Source organism: Antechinus flavipes, chromosome 1, assembly GCF_016432865.1.
Source record: "Antechinus flavipes isolate AdamAnt ecotype Samford, QLD, Australia chromosome 1, AdamAnt_v2, whole genome shotgun sequence".
Taxonomy (NCBI): domain Eukaryota; kingdom Metazoa; phylum Chordata; class Mammalia; order Dasyuromorphia; family Dasyuridae; genus Antechinus; species Antechinus flavipes.
In genome coordinates, this window is record NC_067398.1 from 496386489 (window position 1) to 496413966 (window position 27478).

The window sequence follows — 27478 nt, forward strand, 5'->3', positions numbered from 1 at the left end:
AGAAAACAAGTTACACTGAACCCTTTACTGCTATATGGTTCTTTAAAATATTTTGAAAGAGAAAACCTCTTATGCAGGAAAAAAAATTGAGGTGTCTTGGGAATTGAAAGAAAGACATTATTAAAATTCCCAACCCCTCCTAAATCTCTCAAGATCCAGTCAATCAAAAATCTCATCCCCATTATAGAACTTCATCTTTCACTGCAAACACCTAAACGCTGGTTGGAGGACAAGAGAATTTTTTGAAGGCCGAGGAGAGAATTTTAGGCAATTTGTCGGACAAGACCCGTTCTTCCCAAGAATCAAAATAAATTAATGCTCTTTCCCTTTCAAACAACATCCTATCCCCCTCCCCACCAAGAATCTACATAAAAAATTCAGGACATTTAGATACATAGCAAAATGAAAACGCCCCTTTTTTTAAATTAAATGTGTCAATGGTACCTACATTTTAGAAAGAGCCCACAGCCTCAGCCTCTAATGTGAATGTAGCAAGTCCAACTTGTGACTTGCCAGATTGTCAGTCTCTACCACTCCGATCGCCCTCCTTCAGCTCAGTATTCTGGCTTCCTCTCCTACTCCATCCTCCTCTCATCCAATTGCTTGGTTTCCTTCCTACCCTCACCCCTGCCCCGGCTTTTGAAGTACTTCATCGACTTTACCTGCACTTGGGCCTCGGGGCACTGTGAGTGGAGGGCCTGATCGACTCTGAAGGCTGTGCAGAACGGAGTTCTCGAAGGGGCCCGCGGGCCAACCAGGCGTCAGCGGAGCTCCCACGTAGGGCGAATAGGGGGCTGGGTGGTGGTGGTGATGGTGATGATGATGGTAGGATCCGTTCAGGGGCCGAGGCCCTGCCAGCGGGCTGTACTGATGCTCCCGACTACCCATGGCTCCAAGACTCCCGCTGCTGCCTCCGCCGCCTCCGCCACTCCCTGCGCTGCTCCCGCTGGCCCCGTAGCCGCTGGATTCCCGAGGCGCACCGTTGGGCATAGGAGGGCTAGGCGAATAAGGGAAGCGGGCAGAAGCATGCGACCCTCCGGTGCTTGCGTTGCCTCCACCGCTGCTACCGCTGCCTCCGCTGCCGTATGGAGGACTATCAGCTGAAGGCTGAGGCCAGCCAGGGTGCCCACCGCCAGGATGATTAGGAGGCCCGCTGGCAGCGCCTTGTAAGTAAGGCAAACCGGGAAGCATGGAGCCCACGCGGGTGGTGGGCACGTACACTGGAGAACTGGCGGCGGCGGCGGCCGCGGCTGCGGCCGCGGCAGCAGAATGCACGAAGCCGCCGGCCGCGCCGTCGTAAGCCGCTGGTCCCTGGGAAGAGAGGGCCGCGAGGGTCTGGTACATTTCCTCCGGCTGCTCCGCAGCAGCAAAAGGGCTCAGTTTGGTGCCGCGACTGGACCAAAGCAGCTTGCTAGCGGTCGCGGCCTGGTCGAGGTCAGTGAAGAGCAATAGATCCTCCCAGCCTGACAGGGCACTTCCCTGCCCCCCGACTCCGGATGCTGAGGGGCCGTGGGGGGGCCCGAAGTGGTGTGGGGTGTAAGAGCTGAGCAACAAGGATCGAGCTGGGGTTCCGGACCCGTCCGGGTCTAGCTGGGGCGTCCTGCAGGAACCGGCGCCGCTGGGGCCTCGCTCGCCCCCCCGGGAGCAGCAAGAGGAGGAAGAAGAAGAGAGGGGAGAAGGTGGGGAAGAAGGCTCCCGCGTTGGAAAGGGACAAGAGTCACTGGCGTCCGAAGCCCCGGCCCCACACCGCTTCAACAGGCACCAACTACCGTCAGTCAAGGCCATCCAAGGTCCAACGCCGCACCTAGCAGCTCCGCTAACTCCTAAAGGGAGGGAGGGAGGGGATGGAAACCAGGGAGAAAGACACACCAAGAGAAATATTACCAAATAAGAAAATGAGAAAGCGCTCCAAATCTCTCTACTCTTTTTTAAAAAGTTATTGGAAAAATCCCTTTTCCCGTTACTATGAGGACTGGAAGATAAATGAAAAGCTTGGGCTGGGGCAGCAGTAAACACGCACCCCGAAATACCTAATTTTTCTTCCCACGGCCGCCCCCACAGTTCTCTCCCTCACCCTCTTCAGCATCCTTTGCTGGACCCAATACCAGCCCTAGAGGTTCCCCTGCACGGTCCAATCTAGTGAAGTGTCTCTTTGGCGGCTTTTCTGGTTAGGAGTCAATTCCTCTTGGGGAAAAGGAGCAGGAAAACAAAAGTTTTTTTTTTGTTTTTTTTTGTTTTTTTTTTAAGAGAATGAGAATTGAGTGCGGGGTGCGGACACTTGGGGTCCCTAGTCCCTCTCCTTTCTCTATCTCCGCCTTTCCCCCGGTTTAAAAAAAAAATACTAGGAAGAACCCAGGAAAAGCAACCTGTCTCTGAAAACGAAACCACGGACTTTCTCCCCCACTGGATCACTCCAAGAGTTTTCCTAGCTGCCAAGGAGGGAAGGAGGAGGTTAGGGAAGAGGGAGGGGTTGAGGGGGAAAGAAAAGAGAAATCCCGAGATGAGCACAAGTGAAGAGAGGACGTAGGAGGCTGGGAGGCGGAGGCGAAGTGGAGCCTAAGTGGAGCCAACTACCTTTTGGTGAGAGGCTGTGCCAGGCCAAGCCATCAGCTACGGGCCCCAAGACTTAGAAGGATCGAGACCCAAGCCCAAACCTCGTTCATCAGTCGCCGCCGCAGCTGCCATTGCACACCTTAGAAATGGCACAGTTCCACTATCAACAAGCCCTGCGGTGCTGACCACACTCACACAGGCGGCGCACACAAACACACACACGCGAGCACTCACAAAGACCAACATATACATAATTTGTAACCCTGGACCCCTACTCCTCATCTATTATTCCTCGCCAAGATCATACTCACGCGCAACAGAAAGCTCCCACAATTCTGGGGGTGAGGGGAGACTAGAAAGAGGGAACAGAGGGGATTGTGAAGAAAAGGGAGACGGGAAGAAACTCGCCCCAGAGCCAAGTCTGCCCAAAAGGAGGGAGAAGGAAGGAGTGACAGCGGGTCACGGAAGAAACCAAAAAGTCCCACCTCTTTGGTGGCTGATTTCTGAAATCTCTTCGGAAAGTTGGGAGATAACCATAGTCGAAATAATATCAGCACCCACAATTTTGTAATATAAAAGGAGTCTGCCTGCCCACTCGTCTGCTCCCCCTTCCCAGTCTCCCCCTCCTCACCCCACCCCACTCCAGTTCTTTCTCTGAGATAACTCGCAGATAAGGCTCTGAGCAGATAAAGTATTTCAGGCTCAGAAAAAGCATCGAAGTTTGCCTGAGGGAGGCTCTGTCCCGGGAAAACCCGGCAGTAACTACAGACATCGAGGAAGAAGGAAGGGAAGGACCCACCCGGAATCCTGGACGTAGCTTTCTGGTGGCTGGAGTGCGCTTGTTTCTGCTTCCCCCCTCCCTCTGGGAAAGGCCAGAAGCAGGGGACTGAAAAAAGGAATGGGTGGGAGGGAGAGAGAGAGAGATGGCCAAGGGAAGAAAAGGGGAGGGAATGGAAGGCGGGGGGAGATAAACGAACCAAACCTAGAGTGGTCGATTTGCATCGAGGCTGGTTGGAGTGGTGTTTAATCCGGGAGCTAGGAGCTGGAGCTGAGGAAAGCAAGCAAAGGCGAGAGTCCGGGATGTGCAGCGAAGAGCTGCTCAAGTATAAAAAGGAGAGAGGAGGCGCCTCTCACAGCCCTGCCGGAAAATTGCAGCCTGCTGCTCCTGATTGGATTCACTGAGCCCTAAACAAACAGCGCTCGCCAGAAGGGTGCCAGTCAGCGGGCCCTCTCGGCTCACTCTGAGCTGCTATGCTCTGGAGGTGAAGAGGAGGGAGAGAGGGAGGGGAAGGGAGGGAACCAAAGCGGAGGGGAGGGGACCAGTAAGGAGGTGACGAGAAGGAGGGGGAGGGGACGTGGGGGGAGGGAAGGCTGTGTGAATTCTAGAGAGAGAAAGACTGAGCTCGGACAGAGCCTATAATGTGAGGGGTGACTGAGGAGAGCAGCCCGCGAAGCACCCGAATTAAGGTTAGTTCCACTAGGCCGATTCCAAGGAATCAAAGCTGTACTGGATGACAAGAAACGCAGGTCCCAAGCGCTTGAGGGCTACAGGTGGGAGGACTGAGATCCACAAGTAAAGTCTCTGTGTCCAAAGACACCTCCCCCAACCGCGCTACATAACCGTGCCACCCCAAATTCATATGGTCCCTAAAAAAAAAAAAAAGCCTCCTTGGTTCTTCCCAAACCGCCTAAGCAGAAACAAACATATCATGTAGTAAAAGAGAATGTCCCAAATAAACTATTTCGACTAAAAGAGAAAATTCGATTGGTCGCAAGTCCCTTCTCTTCACTCTCACCACCACCCACAAATTAACCACTACAATGAGGTTTGGCGAATAGGGGACTGAGAGTGCGGTTGATCTAAGTTTGTTTCCGATCTTAAACTTTTAGTACCGATGTACCCACTTTCCCGGGAGCCCGGGATTGCTAGTTTTGTCGCTAGTGGGGAAATTTGATGTCTAAAATAGCTAGAGGCTAATTCCACTTATCTAATTAGCTCTCTCGCTCTCTCTCTCTCTCCCCCCACCCCCCAAACCCACCTCAACCCCCAGCTCCGATCCTCCTCTGATTCTGCCTGTCTCAATCTCTCATCTGGTTTTGAAGTTCACGTCCGCCACTCGCTTTGTTATTTCAATTCGGACTAGTGGAGAACACGTAAGTGTAGAGGATCAGGTGGGTGAAAATGGTCCCATATCCAGACATCAATAATTACCATAAAGTTTATCAGGTTTTTATATACTCAGTTTAGTCTTCTAAAATATCCCTTTCTACGCCCACTCCGTCCTACTCCAAATTCAGGTAAGTCTTTTCAAACAAGTTGAGTTGAGAAATTAGCATTCATATTTTCTCCTTTCTTTTCTGTCTCCAAATGGTTATCACAACTGGGCACAGATCAACATGGTTCTTAGCAGGAAAAGTGACTAGGAATTAAAATAACTCGTTCCCCAGGGGTTATCAGCTGGATATCAGTCCTCATCAGTTTGTACAGAGAGAGTCTCATCTGGCGGGAGCTGTGTGAAGTCTGTCTCGCTCCCTGGAGCTAACAAACATCATTCCTTCCGATGGACGTGACCCAAAGACTGGGGACAGAGAATTTAATTGGGGTAGGAACTGCTGTGTTATAAGGGTTTTTTTTTTCTTTCCATTCATTCCCCTCCCCCCCCCCCAGGTAAATCGAAGTAAAAGCATTTTTAATACGCTCTGGTCTTGTTTGCTTTTTTTCTGCATTCGGTTTCTCTGGAATTTTCTCTTAGGCTTCTTGGTAGAGAGAACTGAGCTGCGGCAGGTAATTTTCAAATATTATTGAGGACTAAGTGATCAGTGTCAAATCTAAATAAAAAATTTTGTTTCCTTTCTAATAAATCCGAATTGTGAGCACTATGGTTCACTGGTGTGGAATGGGGGTAGTTAGAGGAGAAGGGAATGAGCTAGAAGAGGGAATTTACCCTTCCCCCTTCCCTCTTCCGCCAGTTCTTCGTTGTAAATTTTTGTTAAACACTTAAAGAGATTTTAAAATCTTACTGTGGAGATTCTTAGTTTTGGTTGCTTTCCTTACCAATTAAAACTATGTATCCCAATTTCGTATAAACGATTGAGTAGCTTTAATCCAGTATTGATCGAGTGTTAATGTGAAGAGAAAGCAAAGCTTTTGTTCAATTGCTAAAATGAATTAGTTTTGAGTCCAGAATTGCCATAGAATTCTTTAGCAAGTAATAAGTTAAAATCGGGTTGGTTTGCTTGTTTTGTAAGACATTTCAGTCAGAACTATTGCTGATTTAGACCTATTTTCCTATTGAATCCAACTATTTTGTTACGGTATTTTTTCCATTAAAAAATTAGCAGTACTCGCCTCATAAATTAGTGATTTTTTAAAAGAAATAGCTATTCCTTAAAGATTTGCCTGAAAGCTAGTAATAAACTTTGGAATCCGAATGCACACATCCAGCGAAGTTCCCAAGAACAGTTTGTTAACCTAGTCTAAGGATACCATCTAGAAATTTGCAATTATGAAGGTGGGGCAGGAGGGGGGAAGACCTAAAAGGGTTGGGCTACTATTTTTATAAAGTAAATTAATGCCTTTGACCGGCTTTTTACTACGTCTCTCCCCGACTGAGAAAACTCTACCAAGCTATGCCCAGACTAGAAAGAGAAAGGGAGATACTGGTCCTACAAATTCAAGCCTCTTGTGGCTCTGAGTTGACCTGATTTTACGCTTCAGACTCCCAAATTTTTTACTTTATTTTTTTCTAAAACAGAGAAGAAAACTGTATGTCTCTGCTAAGCAACACATTTCTTCTCTTTTTTCTGCTTTGGTTTCCAACTGGAGATGGCATTAGGAACTGTAGGGCTGCCCTGGTTATAATGCTGAAGAAAGTGAGATTTAAAAAATAGTAAGTTTTAAATCAAAATTTAAATTTCATTATGTTGGAGCGACGCTCAGATTTACTCCTTTTAACTTTTCCTTTTTAGGGTCCGAAAGGACTACTTCGATGGCAAAAAAAAAAAAAAAAAAAAAAAAAAAAAAAAAAAGCAGTATTTTCAAAGAAACCAAATCAGTCTTGGGTCATCTGCTAAGCGCCTCTGAACTGGCTTCTTTTCTTTCTCCCACTAAAGTCATTTTTCAAAATAAGAGTAGGAGAAGAGGTGTGGAAGGGAGGATCTCTTTTAAAGAAGAGGGGGGAAATTCAAGAGTTTGAAAGAGCTAAAAAAATTTTTTTTTCAAAAGTAAACAGTCTCGGTTTATTAGAACTACTCTTCCTCTTTCGTTTTTTCTCCCCTTTCTCTCTTTTAAAAAGTTTTCATTTTAAACAATTTCACTGCTTTAAACTCAAAATAAACAACAAAAAAAGACAGGAGTCTTCCATCTAATAAGCCTGGAGTGAGGGGGGAAAACCTGGTCCCTGCGATGATTTCATTAAAATAGTTAGTCGAGTAAATTTGGCTTTTCTGGAGTTTTCTCCTTTGTCGAGAGGTATAATTTATTTTGGCAGAGGTACATTCATTATTCTTAGTTTTAATTCAACCATAATACGTCAGTTAATGGGGGGAGGGGGCAAAACTGGCGAGACTGTGTTCTTAAACTCCGTCATTAGTTCAGTTTTGTAGGCTGTTTTAGAGCTAGCTCAAAAGAGGATTAGCGTCATAATATACCCTTCACCCTACAAGTTCAAGCCTACTATAATGACATTTGACTAAATTGATGATTTTCTTTCAGGGGGATAAAACAGAAATAATACAAATTTTTAATAGAAAAGTTTTTCCATTTTAGGAATTTTTTAAAGTCCTGATTTGTGAAATACACTATATTTCTTCTGACCTGAAGATCTCCTGCTTAAAGATTTGGGTCTCACTAAATATTACCCCTATTCTTACTTCTACCTTTATTCCTACTCCAATGAGAAGTCTCAGTAATTCTAGTCTAGTCTGCCAAATTTTAATCTACAAAGGGAAATCTTTGGCTTACAGAAAATGTAGATCGTTATAGATCCCTTGGTGTATTATCTTAAAAAAAAAATACAAGTTATTTAAAATCCAAAACTGTTTATTTTTCATTTCAAGGGAAAGTCAACCAATGGTGAAAGCTAACTCTGCCCAGGTGTCCTTCCCACCCTATCCATCCACTTCCCCAAACTCAATCCTCTACCCCAGGTAAGAAAAACTGTGAATGTTGATCTTTTCAGCACATATAAAAACACAATTCTTCTGGAATAAAGGAGGCACCATGGCTCCTGGAGCGGAGAGACTTTAGGTTCCTAGGTTTGGATTCCTGCTGGGGATGCAGGCTACAGTCCCCTGGAGGGCGGGGCTGGGTTGGGCCTGGCCGCGCTGCTGCTGCTGGGAGGTGGGATATACAGTACGAAAGGTCACTCTGGTAGCATTCTTCTCTTCACCATGTTTATATAGCTAAATGTACTTCATACCCGGCTGGTAAGCTATGGCAGTCGAGATAAGCAGACTTGAGTGGGGGGAGGGTGATAGTGAAAAACTTGTTGGAGGTACCTAAAATTCAATTCTTATCCATTCATTTTTTTCCTTCTTGTTTGCCTCCCTTCCCTTTTCCTTCAATCATTTTTTTCCTTTCTTTTCTTTTTTCTTACCTTCTTTCCATCTTTTTTTCCTTCTTAAATAGTGTTATCCCAGTCACCAAAAAAGACATTTATTTATTTTTCATTTTCTGCCTCTTCTACCCATAGCCACTTTAAATCAAATTAAGTTTGCTATTAAATGAATATCATCAGAATATCAGTAATGACAAAAAGTTGTTTTCTACAGAAAATTACTCTTCCTCTCCTAACAATAGCAAAGAATGGAATCAAAATTCCATTCCTAATAAATAGATTCTTGTTCCCCCTCTGCCATGATCCTTAATAACTCTTGGAACATTTTTTTCACCCAAACACTTTGGACCAGTTTTAATCAGGTTGATCTCTTGTTAGCTTTAGAGTTAGACTATCAGGACCCAACCTAGTTTTGAGAACTCAGGCCTAGAGACCAAAGCAAAATGTAGTTAGTCAAAAAAGCTTCAGAAAGGCCTAGAATTCCTATTCTTTCAGAAATATTTCAAAGCTCAGGTGGATCAGTTTTAGGTTAAGGGTTTGACAGAGTCCATCTTGGGCAGAAGAATTTTAATCTTTCTCACTACAGGTTTGCTGAATAGACAAAGTTCTTTCTAAGACAAGGCACATCTAACCATTCCACTTACTAGGTAAATGGAGTTGGAAGTGATCTAAGTCAAAATCATGCTCTTATTTTTAAAATAAATAAATAAATCATACAAACAAAATAACATTTTCATTGCTCTCCCCTTATTCCCTCCACCCAAATAAAGTGGAAAATATATCAACACCAGCCACAGAAGGCAGATCTCCATTTAAGATGTTGATGAACAGGACTCTGAATCATGAGGCCTTCTATGGATGGGACTAGATAAAGGAATGAAGTCAAGAGCAACAAGACAGGGAAGTGTCTATTTTCTTATAATAAAGGAGATGGATATAATTTAATACTATTTCTTTCATAATTAATTACCATCCATTTTGACTTACTACAGGATGTTTCTAATGTCCTTTCTAGCTCCAAATATCCTATGATATTCACTGAGAGCATGAAAATCTTTAGGAACCTGAATTTAAACCTTTACCTTACCTTTCACCCAAAGTGGCAAAAGGAATATGCATTTTCCATCCTACCTCTTGTCCCCACATTAGGGGATGAGAAATTTGGGAGTCCTAAAAGTCCCTGAGGATGCTGTTCTGCCCCCAGAAAAGGAGCATGGAAAAAGAAAAGAAGATTAAGGAGAGGAAGAAAAAAGGAAATCTAGTTTTGGAGGGAGAGAAACAACTCCCTAAATTTTATTTCCTTTTTTCCTGCCTCCATTTCTCTCTCCCCAGACCCCAGACCAAGAAAAAAGTACTTTAGTTTGCTGTTTTTTAACAAGGATTCGATAGATGGGGAAAGAGTGAACATAATGTCTTTCTTACCCCAACTGACAGCCTTAGCCTCCTTACCTAGTCCAAATACTCTGCTGCCAAGATGTTCTACAGTAGCTAGATTCGCAATCCTCATGATGGTCTGCTTATAGGGCTTTACTCTATTCTGGAAATTATCAATAGCTTTTTTCTTTTGGAAGAAAAAGAAAGAGAGAGAGAGAGAGAGAGAGAGAGAGAGAGAGAGAGAGAGAGAGAGAGAGAAACAGAGAGAGAGAGAGAGAGAGAGAGAGAGAGAGCGAGAAAGAGAGAGAGAGAGAGAGAGAGAGAGAGAGAGAGAGAGAGAGAGAGAGAGAGAGAGAAAGGAAGGAAGGAAGGAAGGAAGGAAGGAAGGAAGGAAGGAAGGAAGGAAGGAAGGAAGGAAGGAAGGAAGGAAGGAAGGAAGGAAGGAAGGAAGGAAGGAAGGAAGGAAGGAAGGAAGGAAGGAAGGAAGGAAGGAAGGAAGGAAGGAAAACTGGGACAATTTCATTCCCACTAACTATAATCCTTTCAACTCTATTCTCTCTACTCCTAATTGTACAGCCCTGTCCCTTGTTTCCCCCACATACAGTTAAGCAAATTATCTTTGGAGGAAGAAGGTGTCCCAATACAGGTGACCAATGGTGATTATGAATAATGGGGCCAATCCTTCAATTTCAAATAAAGGCAATCTGTGCCCTGAAAGTGCTGCTACCACCACTGACCAGTCTCAAGTATTCCTTGGCATACTCATTTGTTTTTTTTTTTTTTTGTGGTTCCCCCAAGACATCTCAGCACAAATTACAATTTATTTTCAAGGAAGTAGGAGGAATGGAAAATAGCAGCAAATTCAATCTGAGCAACCCACTTAAGTTAGTACACACAAAGATTTCTTAAATCTGCGTATGGAGGGTTGTTTTTAAAAAAGCCCCAACTAATTTCATTATTTACTAGAAATATCACACTTTGGGCATCTATTGGGCAAAGATACAAAAACTGGAATTGTAGAGATGTCTTTAATGAAAGTTTCCTCTCTGTTCAGTTCTCAAGAACACTATGCACTGAGATATATTATAGTTCTAAAATTTCCAAAAAACCAAGAGTAGAAGTTTCTGATATTTAATAATCATTCATTGTATGGCCAAAGAGTAGGAACTTCACATTCTGATTTTGAAGCATTTGCAAGTCTCTCGACTGAGACTACTTTACAAAGACGCTTTGACAATTAAGCAGAATTTCCAGAAAACATAGGAAGGCTTGCTCCCTTAAAATTTTGTGAAAAAAGTGAAATTATCCTACAATTATATCGATTGCTCAAATCTCTTCTATACTTAGGGTTCAGGAAAGAAAGGGATCTCTCTCATATTTAGGGCAATTCTGACAGGAATGACCTTAACTGAGGTATAATTTGAATAAGTGATGTCCAAATTTAAATGTCTTCATTTACCCAGCTGTTTTCTGGAAAAGTCCAACTTGCACTTTAAACCCTAAGTCTTGAGAGATTTCTTTGAATACATATTCAACTCTAAGAGCCACATTTCTAATAGAATCCCTATGGAGGCTCAACCCCATCCTCCTCTAGACATGGAAATATATCCAAAGACATGAAGAAAGAAAAGAAATAAGAGGGAAAAAGTCATTCCTTTATTTGATTCCTTTTAAGAAGACAAATACTTTGCCTGCTCTCAGTGTCCTTAAATGAGATATCTCATAGTAGAGTTCAACTGGATGTTGAGGAAAAGATGGTGAACTTGAAACTCTTCAGATAAAATTTCTCATAAAGAAATCCATTGTTTCAGCCACTTTATACTCCCTTGAGCTTTTTCTTTGTGCATAGTAAAACATTAAAGATTCAAACCCTGGAGAATGTTTAAGAGTTACAGGGAAATCCTGATCAAAATGATCAGAAAGTACCAAGTTCTGCTAATTCCTGGTTCTCAGTTAAAATACATTTTAAATAACCAAAAATAGCTCCAAAGCCTATTGAATCAATAAATCAAAATGGATTTATTACTGAAAGTACAAAGACAAAAGTGACACAATCCCTTCAAGGAGCTTATATTTTATCAGGGAAAGAAACAATTACACATATAGACAGGTATACACCAAAAAGATACAAAATAGATGCGGGATGATTTAAGGAATCAAATCCATGGTTATCTAACTCATTTCTCTCGTTTTGAAATTTTCAATGTTCACTTTTCTGTATGAATTTTGGGAGGGAGGAAGGAAGGAAGGAAAGAAGGAAGGATGAAATGTGAAGAGAGACCTTTAGAAAAACTAAAGTGACTTTGTAATTACAATATTTTGAATCTACAGTTTTTTGTTCCTGTTTGATAGTAATTCTTCCAAAATGAAAATCCTATCAGTTCCATTACCATTCTTTCAATTGCAATTTTTTTCATTAAATTCTGAGGTCATCGGAAATGTAACAAAAGGGAATAGATACTTTCTAAATAGGTCCTTTCCAGATTTAAAATTCTATGGTTCTGTGGTCTCTAGCTTAGGATGGTGAGAAAAGAACTTCATTTGCTTTTGAGAAGGAAGATCTTGAAAGAAATGTAAAAGAGCTTCAAATCCTGTGCATTTTTTTTTCTTTTTAGGTTGTGCTTGTGCCCAGAGCCTGTTTTTCTCCTGTCTTTGACAACCCTGATCTTCTCTGGGTTTGATTTATTGAGTGCTGTCGTTTCTCTGCTCTTTACTTTCACAATCACACATTCAAACTCGATAAAGTTCAAGACCCTGAATGCTTCCAGCTCTCCCAGATTTACAGTCATGCTGCCTCCCAGAGCAGCTCTGAAGCTGATTGAATCCTCATGCACGCAAGAAGTTGGCAAGAATCATCAAAAAAGCCAGAAGAGATGGTACATAGGATGGTAACAGTCATATTCTTGGGGGAGGGGGGGAAGGGTCGGTCGGGGGGGGGGGGAGGAGGGAGTAGTAAGATATCCTTTGAATAATAGAACAGATATGGAGTGGTAATGTTTCATATGGGAAGCACCATCTCTGGACCTATGCCATGTTACCAGTCTATGCTTTGTTAGTTTCAACATTTAATGCAATCCCCTGACCTAGTGTTAAATAGTTAACTACCTGTGGTCCTGTTGTTACATGGCCACTTAAGACTTAGGTTAATGTTAAGGTGACTCATGACTTCAGCCAGAAAGATAGAAAAAGATTCTCTGCTACCTAGAGTCCTGAATCATGTTCTTAGATTGGACTAAATAGTGTTGTGACTTAAGGCTAAGTATTTAACTCCTCTCTGTTTCAGTTACTTCAATTACTAAAAATATTAATTTGTACAAACATTGATCCTGAATGAATTATGTTTAACAGTTTAAACTGACATATTCGTGGAAAGTGAATGAGACTAAATCTGGACTTGTGATTTTATCAGTGTAAAGAATTTCTAGTATGGAAATTCCCTCCACCGATTCATATCTCAACTCTTCTGAGACAGGAAATATGGCATCATGAATAATGTGATAGACTTGGAATCAGGAAGATCTGGGCTAGAATTTTGCCACAGACACTTAACTATGAGCTTGTACAAATTGGTCTCTTCATCACAATAAAAGTGCCTACCTCACACAACTATTGGGAATGTCAAATTAAATTATTTATGTAAAGAACTTTACAAACCTTACAGTTATATAGGTATGACTATCATTCTGTAACTTACAGTTTTGGAAAGGTGATTAGGCTCCTAATAAATTAGGTACCTCTCCCAAGCTCACATCGTCAGTATTATTCAGAAGCGAGTCTTGAAGAGTTTCCGACACTTACTAGCTGTTTAACATTAGGCAAATCATATAACTTTTCTGAGATCCTGTTTCTTCATATATTTAAGAAAAAAAAAAAGGTTTTGGATTAGATGACTTCTGAGACTCTTTTAAGCATTAGATTCAAAAGTGATTTAATTTCCTTCAATCTCAACTTCCTCATATGTAAATGAGAGGATTGTATTAACTGATCTCCTAAGTCCCTTCCAGTATGAACCTTTGACTTCCTGACTTCCAAAGCCAGATACCTAAACTCTACACCAATCTGCCCCTCATATAAAAAGAATTAATGCATCCCTTAAAAATGAATAATTAATTGTCCACTGCTATTGTGTGGACAGCTAGGTGGCAAAGTAAATAGAGCACCGTGCCCGTATTTACTAAAGCTCGCTTTAGTGACTTCAAATCCAGCCTCAAACATTTATTGGCTAGTTGATTCAGGGCAAATCACTTAATCCTGTTTACCTCGGTTTCCTCATTTATAAAATGAGCCATAGAAAGAAACGACAAAGTACTCCAATATCCTTGCCAAGAAAGTCCCAAATGAGGTCACAAACATGACTGAAATGACTGAACAACAGCTATTGTTTTAAGACCCAGATCTTTCTAAGCAATGAGATAGCATTTAAATAATGAAATATATTATAGATAAGCATGCTGTTGAACAGCAGAGGTTGCAAAGGAAAGCATTCATTTCATTCAATATTTCAATATGACTGATATATAGGTATATTTGCTACATAAGTTATGTCACTTGCTTTAATTTATTTGCATTCTTACAGTTGGGTATGAGTGTTTAGTGTCTTGAAGGAAGCACCTGAGGCAAAGTTCATTTAGAATAGACCTTTCCCCCCCATAATTCTACATGACTTCATTAGAAACATGTGCAATGTTTAACCTATATTGGTTTGCTTGCTGAATTGGGGGAAGAAGGGGAAAAGAGAAAGAGAGAAAAATTTGGAACACAAAGTTTTGCAAAGTGAATGTTGAAAACTATCTTTTGCATGTATTTGGAAAATCAAAATACTATTAAAATTTTTAATTGCTTTTGCATGAAATTGGGAGAAAATAAAATACTAAGTAAAAATATAGAGAAAAAAAGAAAGAAACATGTGCAAATATCCTAAGTCCATAAATGTTTAAAATGTAAAGGTTTGGGTTTTTTTTTTTTTCTGTTTTGAAATAAAAATTATACTCAAGAGCCTGTACCTGGGCATAGGGGGCGAACTTCACTAGTCTCTGAAGGTAGGAAGCTGACGTTTGGATATTATACCAAACTTCTTTAGCAGTGTTGAGTTTTGATAACAATTCTCTACCTACCTACAGTTTCACTCAACTCCTTAAAAGCAAAAATAAACAGATAAACAATAGGTGAGTAGATGATAGATAGATAGAGAATAGAGATTAGATGGATGAGAGATACATGTATTGTTGTTCAGTCTCTTCAGTATTGTCTGAGTGTTCATTTGGGGTTTTCTTGGCAAAGATACTGGAGGGATTTGCTATTTCTGTCTCCAGCAGATACACACACACACACACACACACACACACATATGTGTATGTACATATAATGTATCCATGTGCATATTTTTTTTAATGGCATCAATGGAGGAGATTATGCCAGAAAACCTCTTTGAGCTTTGGATCCATGATCTTATGAACTTCTGTAGGAATATTGGCATTTTAGTGAGTCCTGAGCCAAGATGATTCTATTTGTACTACTACAAATAGAAGTCATGCAATTAACCAACCACTGTTGTGTAAATATTATACGGTCCTAGACTATTAGAACTAGAAAGGACATGAGGATCTACCTATGTAGTGCTTGAAATTTTTGGACTATTAGGCAGACTGCCTCATTTTACAGAAGAAGAAATGGAATCCCAAAGAGGTCACTACATTTAAAGGTTGTGGCTGTTTAAGTCCGCTCCTGTATTCTCTGGCCACACCCCAAGTATGGATCTACAAAGGAAGTCAACTTTTGCATTTCAAAAGCATTTTTATCTAAGGATCTTAACATGCTTTTCTTTCTTTTTTTTTTTTTTTAGAAGGGAACACAACTGTTTAATTTTTTTTTCTATTTTTTAATAGCCTTTTATTTACAAGTTATATGTATGGGTAATTTTACGGCATTGATAATTGCCAAACCTTTTGTTCCAATTTTTCCCCTCCTTCCCCCTACTCTCTCCCCTAGATGGCAGGATGACCAGTAGATGTTAAATATATTAAAGTATAAATTAGATACACAATAAATATACATGATCAAACCGTTATTTTGCTGTACAAAAAGAATCAGACTCTGAAATATTATTCAATTAGCCTGTGAAGGAAATCCAAAATGCAGGTAGGTAAAAATATAGGGATTGGGAATTCAATGTAATGGTTCTTAGTCATCTCCCAGAGTTCTTTCGCTGAGCGTAGCTGGTTCAGTTCATAATTGCACCATTGGAACTGGTTTGGTTCATCTCATTGCTGAGGATGGTCAGGTCCATCAGAATTGGTCATCATATAGTATTGTTGTTGAAGTATATAATGAGCTCCTGGCCCTGCTTTTAACATGCTTTTCTTAACTGTGAATAAGAAACTGAGGCAAAGGGGAGCTACTGAATGATTTACTTATTTAGCTGATTACTGATAGTAGAATCAAGTATATATATATATATCCAGACTATAAATAGAATAAAGTTTACCATTTTCAGATTATTTCTAACCAGAAATAGGGGAGTAGGGGAAAAGCACTATTGATTTTAAAAGAATGAGGATGGAAGAAAGGTGAAAGTTTGTTGGAAAAACTTTTGAAAGGACAGAAAGGGTTAAGGGAAAAATTTCTTGTATGTAATTGCTGAAATTAAACTTGGTATACTCACTCTAAAGAGCCTTAAACTTGTCCCAGAATAACCAAGTTCAGACAATTAGAGCATCTTTATTCCTTCTCATGATTTCTTCACTATAAGTTTTGAAATTCATATTACATCCTGAGTCTGCACAGGACCTATACTTTCTGTTGCTTCCTTTCTTGCCTATTTGCCCAGCTTCAAAGGTCTTCTTTTTTGTGACACTTTAAAAATCAAGAATTATTAATTAGGAGCTGAAATTTAGTTCACCCACACCCATTTTACAGAAACAGAAACTGAGGCCCAAGGAGGTGGAATGGTTTACCTCAGACCTCATAGGGATTAAGTAGACCTGAGATTTGAACTCATTCACTTCACCCCAGTCCACTATTTGCTCCCCTGAACTAGCTTTTCTCTCTTATATGGAGGAAATGTAGTTACAAATGAGATATTTATTATTCTGTTTAAAAAAACAATCAACCCAACTTTCAGAGAATATTAAGTCCCTAATGTGTGCAAAGCAATGTGTTAAAAAAAAAAAAAAAGTCCAATAAAGCCATAATTATATGTTATGGTCATTTGTTCAGTCAAATTTGACTCTTCCTAATCCTGTTTGGGGTTTTCTTGGCAAAGATAGTGGAATGGTTTGCCATTTCCTTCTCCAGATCATTTACAGCTGAGGAAACTGAGGCAAATAGGGTTAAGTGGCCATTTTCTGAGGCCAGATTCAAACTCACCAAAATGAATCATAGATTAATAAATACATATAGGCTTATTCCCTGTTATTTAGTATTGCTACCACGTGTTCAAAATTGCATTGAAACTTACTATTCCTTTTTTTTTTCTTAACTTCTAGATGCTTTCCCCATTATCAACTGGAGTACACAGCCAGGATCTGCATAGAAGTGTTTTGTTTTTCTTTTTTAATCTAGGATTCTTATTCATTCTATGATACTATGCTGACTCCCAGCTCTTAAATAATATTTTTATTGATATCTTTTATTTTTACATCATCCACATTTCATAAAGTACTCCCACTCTCTTCCTCCTCTCAGAAGGGGTTCTCTTATAACAAAGAATGAAAAAGAAAGGGGGAAAAAAACAGTTGAGCAAATCTAACCCAAACATAAAAAAAAAAAAAAAAAAAAAAAAAAACCAACCTTTGGGCCACTTTCAGTTCTTGCTCTTATTCTCCTTATCTACATTGCTGGAATCAGTGTGTGTGTGTGTATGTATGTGTATATATCATTTCTTATGGAATAGTAATATTACATTTTTGTACCACAATTTATTTAAATGTTCCCCAATTGCTATTCGTGTATTTTGCTACTCTGAAAAATTATGTCCTTTTAATAATGAAATTTATTAATCTATTACTGTGCATGCAAAATGATACTTTTAAAACATAGGATATATAAATGGAGTGGCAAAAGTCAATGATTGGGGAAGAAATAATTGTATCCCTCCTGTGTATACTTGTGGGAGATGAAAGCCTCTTCAGATAACCAAATGGACCACTATTTCCATTCATATCCAGGATGTTCCTGAAGAGAACAGGCCACAAAACAATCAGTTGCATAAGATGATACAAAGTTGTCATGTTTCATTGAAGGCTTTTTGATGACATTAGAAACCAAGTGAAGCTCAAGAGGTTTTTATGTATTCTAGAAGAGGCTAAAAGTTAGCATCCTTCCATAGCTTAGTCATGTTTTATTTTTAGCAGCATTAAAACACATGATGATAGAAAATCTCATCCAATAAATTTAGCTGTCATTATTTTATTTATGTGTTTAATTTTTATTCTAATACTCACAAGCATCAGTGGGGCTTATCTAATAAAGTACTTTTGTTCTTAATGAGATTATAATAATACACTATTGATACTACATTCATATTTTATGCAAAGATGATGTCCCTTCCTAAGAACTATTCCATTCAAAAAGTCATAGACAAAGGCCAGATGATATAAGACAAGACTTCCCTCAGCCTGAGTTCCCTCCCTGCAGTAGAGGGAAGAAATATGTTCAATTATACCTGACACATGCCAAAGCATAAAGTAATATAAAATTTCCCGCCCTGAACAAAAAAGCCAGTAAAAAGCCCCCTTCTCCTATACTGATCTCACCATGTGGGGGAGAATCTAAGGAATCTAAATCTAAATGTCAACACAGAGATGTCATTTTTCTATTTGGTTGTCAAGATTTCTTGGCTGAGAGAGAAGACAGGATGGTTTCTTGAAATAATCCAAGATATAGTTCATTTTATCTATAGGAGTGTGGTAAGAATTAAATTATCGTTAAATCGTCTTCAAAAACAAAAACAAAAAAAAAAAAAACACAAAAAGCATTTTATCCTTTAAAAACTGAGTCCCAATGAAGGGGGGGAAAACAGCTCTAATGTCCTTAGCATCTATCCTCCTGTCTATGATGCTGATTTTCTGACCCAGATAGATAAAGCTGTAGAATCATGGCATCAGTATCCTAAATAAGAAACAACCATAATTTTCCATTAGCATAATAACCCTTTCCTCTGAAAATTGACTCTGATGTCAACTTTTATTTTTGTTGACCTTTGTTCCATTTACCATATATCTACTCTTCTTGATCCCCTAAAGCTATATCCTTAGTGAAGGCATCTCTAATCTAAAGATACATATTATAGTAGAAAAGGTGTTAGATTTGGGGAGCTCAAATCTATCCTGGTTCTGCCATTTGCAAGTCATTAATCTTATTGGGCCTCAGTTTTCCCATCTGAGGTAAAATAAAAAGGTTAGTTGAGGTTCCTTCCAGCTTTATATCTGTGATCCTGTGAAGCAGGAGGGGCTAAATGATTCTTGTTGAATTGTACATATGTGCCAACCTCAAATAAATCCACTGTTTACTGGGTCAGCTCAGCTTTCTGATCACATTGTCTCTTTTCTCAGGGGTTTTATTACAGATTCTGTTCCATTCTTAGTCATTGGCACTAATGACCCATCACCAGGCTGCCCTTGACTAAGCTTCCTCTTCTACCACCATAGGTTATTCTTAATATCCCTCTTCATCTCCTCAAGCCACTTCCCACTTTAAGCTTTTCCTTTAATAATTCAACAACTCACCAAACGTTCTTACCAAGTGCTCTCAAAAAGCACCTGGGCGTGAAGTTAGGAGAGATTTAGGTCTGTGTGAGACTCACTTCCCGAGCCTAAGTTTTACTTATCTAGAAACCAGCGCTAATAATACTGGTTCTAACTAGCTAACAAACTGGTGTGAGGAATGCAACACAATCCAGAAAAGCATTTATTAGGCTATTTAGAATAAAAATACAGGATGAAATACTAGTTTGACCCTCCTTCCTCTGCCTGCTTTCCCCCTCTCCTACTCCCTCCCCCTCTCCCAACCCCCACCCCCAGCTCCCGACTCCCACCACCCCACCCACCCCCGACCCCCGACCCCCGAGAAAAAAATTTACATTCTACTGAGAAGGGAATTGTTAACATTGTGTAATTCTCAAAACCTTATACAAATGTTGAGTTATTGTTACTAATGCATTGTGCTAGGTCCTGAGATTCTATCATAACTTTAGTTCCGTCCTAAAATAAACATTTGATATCCATGACCTCCGTCAGTTAACACACTAACATACTTTCTTTTTTTAATGTTCAGGTGTACCCTGCTTTATTCAAGAGATATGATACTGAAAATGTTTCTGTGGTATAAATTCAATTTCCAAAAGTACAATTTCATCCCTAAAAATGCAGATTTTATTTTTCAAATAATTATTTTTAATTTAATTTTAAATTTTCAGAATTTTTTAAAATTTTCATTTCTAATCAAGTTAGTAATTAGCAATAACTTCTAACAGCTTTCTCTATGCTCCCAGGTCTAGTTCAATAAATTAATTAATAAGCTTAACTACACCAAGAAAATTCCCTCTTTTTAAAAGTAAATACTCAAACAAAAGACCTTTGTCTTTTAAGTAAGTCATCTAACTTCTCTAGGCTGTTTCTTTTTCTGTAAAGTAAGGTCATTGGACTAGATAATGATCCTTTAGGCCCTTTCTAGTTTAGAGTTTTGTATTATGAATAATTACTCAATTTATCTTATTAATATATGGAACTTCTCACATATCCAATTTAATTTAGCTGCCAAAATAATATTCCTAAAACACAAGTCACTCCCTTTGTCTAGGTATCACTCCCCTACACATAAATCTCCAGGCTCTCTATTGCCTCTAGAATAAAATATAAAGACCTCTGTTTGGTTTTTTATAGTCTTTATAATCTATTTCACACATTCTGTTAACATGACTTTCTTGTGTTTTCTCATACATAACATTTCATCTTGAGTCTCTAAGTCTTTGCATAGGCTGTCCCTCATGCCTAGAATATCCTCCTTCCTCACTCCCCTCTCTTAGAATTCTTAGGTACCTTCAAAGCTCAGCTCCTACATGAGGCTTTCCCTAATATCCCTAATCTTTAGGGTCTTTTTCTTTCTAGTACCTAATTTCTTTCAAAATTATCTTTCATTTACTTTGCATGTGTTTTGCATTTATTTGTGTGTGTGCATATTGTCCTCTCTCTCCTCCAGAGTGTAAATTCCTTGGGGCAAAAAGTTTTGTTTTGTTTTCTTTTTCTTTGTACTCCCAATATACCTAGTACAAAAGTATAGCCTTAGTAAATTCTTATTGAATGACTATTTGGAACTGGGCTGATGTTGTCACTGTTTGTTTTTTCACTTAATGTATCATTAAGCCTGATGAAATCAGGGTTGTCTTTGAATAAACTCTGAGAAGGCAGCACGTGACCTTTATCACATTAACCTAGAATCTGACAAATTATCCATGTGCCATCTATGGTACAAAGGGAGAGTTTTTCTGGCCTCTCTCAGTATTTCAAGGAAAATAATCTTTTATTTGGGAATTCTTGAAGCAGTCTCATTGAAACTTTACCTTCTTGCCCTAGCCCTTCCTTTCTCCATATTATACACTCTTCTGGAGATGATGAAGAAAGAATTAAAATAAATAAAGGCAGAGGTTCTCTCCATAATTGTGATCAGATCCTGGTTGTTGTCAGCACTTCCCTTACCCTCCTCACCTTTTCACAAAAGAGAATTAGACTCACCAAAACTTTTCTATAAATGCTTGGGAAGGAACGTGCCAGATGAACAGTAGTATCACTGAAGAAGTTAAAAGATATAGGATGTAACATGAAAGAGGATTATGGTACATTGAAATCAGATGACAGTGGTATGAAGATGAATGTATATATCATGGTTCCTACCACAGAGAAATAAATGCTGAGGTGAGTTTGAAATATGGTTTTTAAAGTCTTAACAGCATTTTCTGGCCTCAGATCTCTATCTATTTTCTAGTTCTGTGACCATGTCATGAAGGAAGCTTTTCAGATTAGTGAAGTTATTAATATGATTTCCAAAGTCACTTCTGGGCTCCCCTTTTCCCATTGACTAGGCAAACCATTTCAGCAATATCAGTCCCACCACTTTTTGCTATTCTGGAAAGTTGTTTTTATTTGTTTATTCATTCATTCATTTATTTGTTCAATTATTCATTTATTTTTATCAATGTCTTGGATTCCAGTTTTCTCAAAAAGACACTTTTTCCTCTCTTGAAAGCATACAAAATGGAATTGATTTCAAAGATCTTTATCCAATGTTACTTTCTGAATAATCTCTGGAGAATAGTTATTTCCCTATTTTAGAATAATTTGCATTTCTATAATGCTTTATGATTTTTGTTGGACTAGCCTCACAACAACTCAGTGACAGGATAATACAAGTATTATTGTCCCCATTTTATGGATAAGGAAAGTGATACTGAGAGGGATGAAATGGTTTGTCCACTGTCACATCACTAGATGTGTGTCAGTCCAGATCATCTGACCCCAATCTGAAAGCTCTTTCCAGGACACCAAAGTTTTGTGGTCATGTCCAAAATGGCTCATAAATTAGAGAACTGAAGAATCTTTTATTATTTATTATTGATCCCTTGGTCTTTCCATAGCAATCATTTTATCCCTTCCCTCCCATACTCTTCACTGAATTCCTCTCTCATGATAAATTAAAAACTAGCAGACATATAAAAATCACTAAATCTTAAAGATAGAAGAGAACTTCAAGATCATCTGATGTGATACCTTTTACCTGACTCAATGGGCTATTGTTTCTCTGCTTGAGGCAAATTTATTCATTATCCCCTAACCAGCTGCAGTGTCAACGTCACAATTTGTATCTAAGGAATGCTCATAAAATTGCTTTACATCAACTTAGTATCTAGATGCTCTATATAATGCTAGCACAATTGAAAAAAGTGAAAATTGTCATAATGTTAAATGTACAAATGTTTCCAAACATGGAAATATGTTTCCTAACATGTTACTTCCTGATTATCTCCATTTAACATTCTAGCATGCAGAAATATGAGTGACAATAAACATGTGAAGATTTATTTTAAAAAGAAAAACAAAACAAAACAAAATTTTGTGCAAAACACACACATAAAATCAGATATCCTATTTGATAGTCCAAGAGGAAAATATTTGTAAAAACTGGCTATTTTATTTATTACATTTTCTGAGATGAGAAACATATGTTTCTATAACAGCACTTTCCCCACAATCCAGATTCCTTTTCTTTAAATAGACTGAAATAAAATTATAATCTCTCTTTCATCCAATGTATCTTGTTTACATTATAAAGATGATTGAGGTTTTGTAGGACCAATAAAAAGTCTTTCTATGCATAAAGTTATTTAATGTTTAACCAATGCAGAAAATTCTGAAGTCTAACTTAATTATTGCTAGAACTCTGAACTTGGGAATGGGGTGACAGGCTTCTGTTCAGAATCCCATCATGAACTTCCTGAGTCTATATTTTCCATGTATGAACAGACTGACTATTCAATGATCAAGCCAGACAAAACTCACTCAGATATTTAATCAGAAATTATCTATTAGTGATAGTACCTATTATGTGCCAGGCATGGTACTAGACAATGGAATACAAATACAAAATGAGACAGTTCCTGCTCTCGGAGATTTTATACTCTTCATAAGCCCAACTGAAGATACCTCTTCTTCAACTTTTTTAGCTTTTGCATTTGCTTAATGTGTGGATTCTGTAAAAGAGGACAAGTGCAAGACTATATATTCAGTGTTATTAAGATGAAAATATGCCAGCTGCAGACGATTATTTTATGTTCAGCTACATGCATCGGCTGAACTTCCTCCCTACTCCTATCTCCTTTTGCAGGTACCCTTGAGACTCAGAGAAGTACAATGAGTTTTAAGGGACAACTTCATCCCTAACAATGCACCAAGAACTGTGTCAAATCACTACTTCAAAGGGAAGCAAATACCGGATGATATCATGGTATAGTAAGGTCTGATCCTCTAGTCCTAACATGGACAAACTTCTAAGTGGAGTCAGTGGAAAATTTCCATGTCTGGGCATTGTGAGATTGGTCCTTGAAAAAGTTATTTTGAGAATATTACTCCAATGTCATTGTTCTTTCTGGTTATGAGACTAGGTCCAATTGTAGATGTCCCATACAGCACTTGATTTTGCTGCCTTCATCTTCAAGGTCAAATTATCCCTCTTCTTTTTTTTTTTAAACTTAATTGAGAGACAAATTTGTCTTTTTAGATTAGTTTAGGAATGTTTTCAGATTCTTGTAATTCAAGAAAATCCTTTAATAATAATTTTTAATGGCAGATAATTAACAAACAACAATTAACTACTTATATTGAGTAAAAGATGTAAAATGAACTTATATTTGCAAGTTAATATGTCAAAAAATTCTACTCCTGCTTAAATCATCCTGCAACATACATTCTCTCTTTCTCTCTCCCTCTCTTTCCCCCTTCCCTCCCTCCCTCTCTCTCTTAAAATATTTTATTTTCCCAATAATGTATAAAGACAATTTTTAACATTTTAAAATTTTTGAATTGCAAATTCTCCTCCTCTCTCACCCCTCCCTGAGACAGGAAGAAATTTGATATAGCTTATACATGCTAGAAGTTTCTCTTGCTGGATGTATATTAACAGAGCAAGAAGTTTTATGATTTTGATATGTACCAAAAATAGACTAGACAGCAGTTTCAAGAATAAATGAAAAAAGAACAACTGCATGAAAAAAAAAAGTGAATCTTTGTCACTGCTGAGGATCTCATTGAAATAAACTTCTAAGTATTTACTGAACCTCACTCAATTAAAAAAAACAACAACAACTCTCTTCAGCATCTGTTTAGAGTAGCAAGGATTTCTATTGAGATGAAGTTAGGGAAAGTGGAAAAAGAGGAGGGGGCAGTTAAAGAGAGGGGAGTGATTATTTCCTGAAAAATAGCCCATAGCTGACTACCTATATGAAAAAACAGTCATCTTGTAAAGAAGGGTCCAACCTCATACTCAATCACTAAACAACCTGAAATTGGATTAAGACATATTGAGGACAAAATAAAGCTTTTTTTAAAAAGTGGGAGGCAACACAAATCAAAGTTTCTATTGTTTTGATGGTGGGGCTCGTGATTTTATTGAATTTGGGATTTCACTGGATTAAGGCACACCCAATAAAGAAATTCCCTCTACCAATATTGGTTGTATTCTGAGATCATTGCCCAAGGCGTCTGCCTTTATAGACGTGTTACCCATTATCAAAAGGTAAAGATCTGGAATACTACTGTCCTGGAAGAAATAATTAAAAAAAAAAAAAAAAAAAAAAAAAACATGGAAAGACTTGCATGAAATAATAAAGAGTGAAATGAGCAGAACCAAGAGAACATTGTACACAGTGAAAGTAATGTAATTTTGTAGAATAACTGTGAACTACTAAGTTATTCTAAGTATTATGAATACTCAAATCAACTACAAAGGACCTATGAAGGAAGATGCTATTCACCTCCAGAAAAAGAATTGATAAATAGAAATATACATGCTATTGTTTTGCATGTACAAATGTATGTGTAGTGTGTGAATAGGTGAGTTGGAAAGGAGGAAAGAAGGCAGACAGTTTGAAATTTAAAAGTAAGCCCCCCCCCAATTAATTTTTTTAAGGTAAAGATTTGTTTTTCAGGAGGGGAAAGGATTTATTAAGTGCCTACTATATTCCAGGCACTGTGCTAAGTATTTTACAAATATTATCTCATTTGATTTGAATTCTAATGAAAAATAATTTTTAGAATAAAATATATAATCTAGCATTTTAGGAATGTTAATACAATGATATTGTGGCTATCTATCCAGACACTCTCATCATCTGCCTGCTATCACTGATCTAGCACTTTCTGTATCAGACCAGAGACATGGGCCTCCATATCTCGGAAGTTAACTGCTCTTTGGAACTCCTATTCTAGAGTCCAAACCAGCTGATTGATGGTTTTCTGTACGTAACCAAGCCCACTTGGCCCACTATATCTACTAATTATTTCTAGACACCAGATCTACTATGTGGCAGACTCTTCTTAGGTACTAGAAAAACCAAGGCAAAAAAATTAAATAGTCCCTTGCCCTTACAGTCTATCAGAAGAAATAACTTCTCTCTATATAAGTAATTTTGAGTTGGAAGTCATGCCAGGGTCCTCAGGAAAGCCCTCTTGTAGGAGACACTTAAACTGAATCTAGAAGAAAGCTAAAGATTTTAAGAGACCAAAGTAGTCAGAAGGAAATGCATACCAGCCTTGGGAGACAGGATATGCAAAGGCAGAGATGTGAGTGATTGAATATTGTGTAAAAGAAATGGCAAGTTTGTCAGTTTTCCTGGTATGAATAATACTCCAATAAGCCAGGAGTGTTAGGATGATACCAGAGCATTGAAGGATTTGAATACCAGAGTAGTTTGTATTTTATTCTATAGTCAATAAGATGTGAATGGAGATATAAGTGCAAGGGATGACATAGACTGTCATATGCCTTAAGACTATCACTTCAGCACTCTGTAAAGGATGGCTTGGAAAGGGGAACTATTTTAGGACTAGATGATCCTTCTGTTCATGAATTTCTATCTTAGATATGTTTTCCAAATAAAACAAATTCTGATTGTCTCTGAAGTTTTGTAAACAAAAAATAACAAAAAATTTCACTTCCATACTAAGGAGTGTTTTTCCTTTGTTCCAAACAAAGGAGATATTTCTCTGAGGATTTTCTAATTCTCATACTCTACAAATCTTTTTTTCTTTGATGATTCAGAAAGCACTTTAAGAACTGCCAAGAACTAATAAAGAGTTCTTCAAATAGTCAAGGAATATCTTTTCAATGAATGTCCCAAATGAACTTGATTTTTAAATATATATTAAATTAAATTTCAGTTCCATATTAATAGTTGTACCTTTAAAAATATAAGTTGTGTATGTTTCAAAAAATACAGGCAATACTGTATAACTGGTAAGTTGCAGATACAAACAGATGACAAGCTACAATTTCACAAAGATTTGTTTACCTTTTAGATTTTATTAGTCTTCTCTTTTAAGCAAATTTCTCTTTTGAAGAAAAATAAATTAACAGAGATGCTATAGCAAACTACTTCCATACAATGTCCAAAAAAGGTTTGGATTGTTCTTCTTTTAGCATGTGAAACAGCTACAGACAGAAACCCAAATTATATTTACTTATAAAGTGGCAAAAACAAAACAAAACAAACAAACAAACAAACAAAAACAAACAAACAAAAAAAAAAACCAACAACTCACACACCACAAAATATTACCATCATCATCTAGCTTTTATCACCTGTTATCTGGAGATCTTTATGAGCTCAGTTATCTTTAGTACTATAATCTATTTTTAAAAGATTTGTATTCATTTATGAGGGAATAATTGAAATTGTTGAGTATTTTATTTGCCATAATTGTGTTGTAGAATATTAATTGGTGGCAGACTGAATATAATTTAAATGGTCAGTATCTAGTATAGTGTCTCATTTATGAAGGTGATCTATTCGTGTTTGTTGATCTTGTTTGAGCAATAGGAGGCTTTAGTCTCATTGTAGGTGATGTGTCATTTTATTTTAGTAAAACAGAGAAGTAACTGTATTGAATAGTGGAAACAGCACTGTAGTTAAGAAGTGAGTAGCTACATGTGCAAAAATGTGGCAGCCCTTTTTGTGGTGTCAAGAAACTGAAAACTGAATGGATGCCCATCAATTGGATAATGGTTGAGTAAATTATGGTATGTGAATGTTATGAAATATTATTGTTCTGTAAGAAATCACCAGCAAGATGATTTCAGAAAAGTTTGGAGAGACTTACATGAACTGATGCTAAGAGAATGAGCAGAACCAGATCATTATACACGGCAACAAGACTATATGACCATCAATTCTGATGAACATGGCTCTCTTCAACAATGAGATGATTCAAACCATTTCCACTTCTTTA

General features: G+C 38.3%; 1 protein-coding gene and 1 long non-coding RNA gene across 4 annotated transcripts in view; one reads left to right on the plus strand and one right to left on the minus strand.

The window, feature by feature from the left end:
* Window positions 1–3626, minus strand: part of GATA6 (GATA binding protein 6) — a 40473-nt gene extending 36847 nt beyond the window's left edge. The window contains exons 1-2 of the mRNA XM_051970352.1: window positions 3536–3626; window positions 663–1823 (exon numbers count right to left, since the gene is read on the minus strand). Coding sequence (XP_051826312.1) covers window positions 663–1785 — 1123 coding nt within the window. The 5' untranslated portion in view covers window positions 1786–1823; window positions 3536–3626. The remainder of the gene's footprint in view (window positions 1–662; window positions 1824–3535) is intronic.
* Window positions 3627–3721: 95 nt separating this feature from the next.
* On the plus strand, window positions 3722–19006 carry LOC127543958 (uncharacterized). 3 transcript variants are annotated; one of them, XR_007949349.1, is made up of 5 exons: window positions 3722–3815; window positions 4605–4707; window positions 7612–7701; window positions 12101–12361; window positions 16970–19006. It is a non-coding gene; the product is annotated as an uncharacterized LOC127543958 (long non-coding RNA). The 3 variants fall into 3 exon arrangements; XR_007949348.1 differs by lacking the exon at window positions 3722–3815 and adding an exon at window positions 3926–4020; XR_007949347.1 differs by lacking the exon at window positions 3722–3815 and having other exon boundaries at window positions 3926–4707.
* Window positions 19007–27478: the final 8472 nt, after the last annotated feature.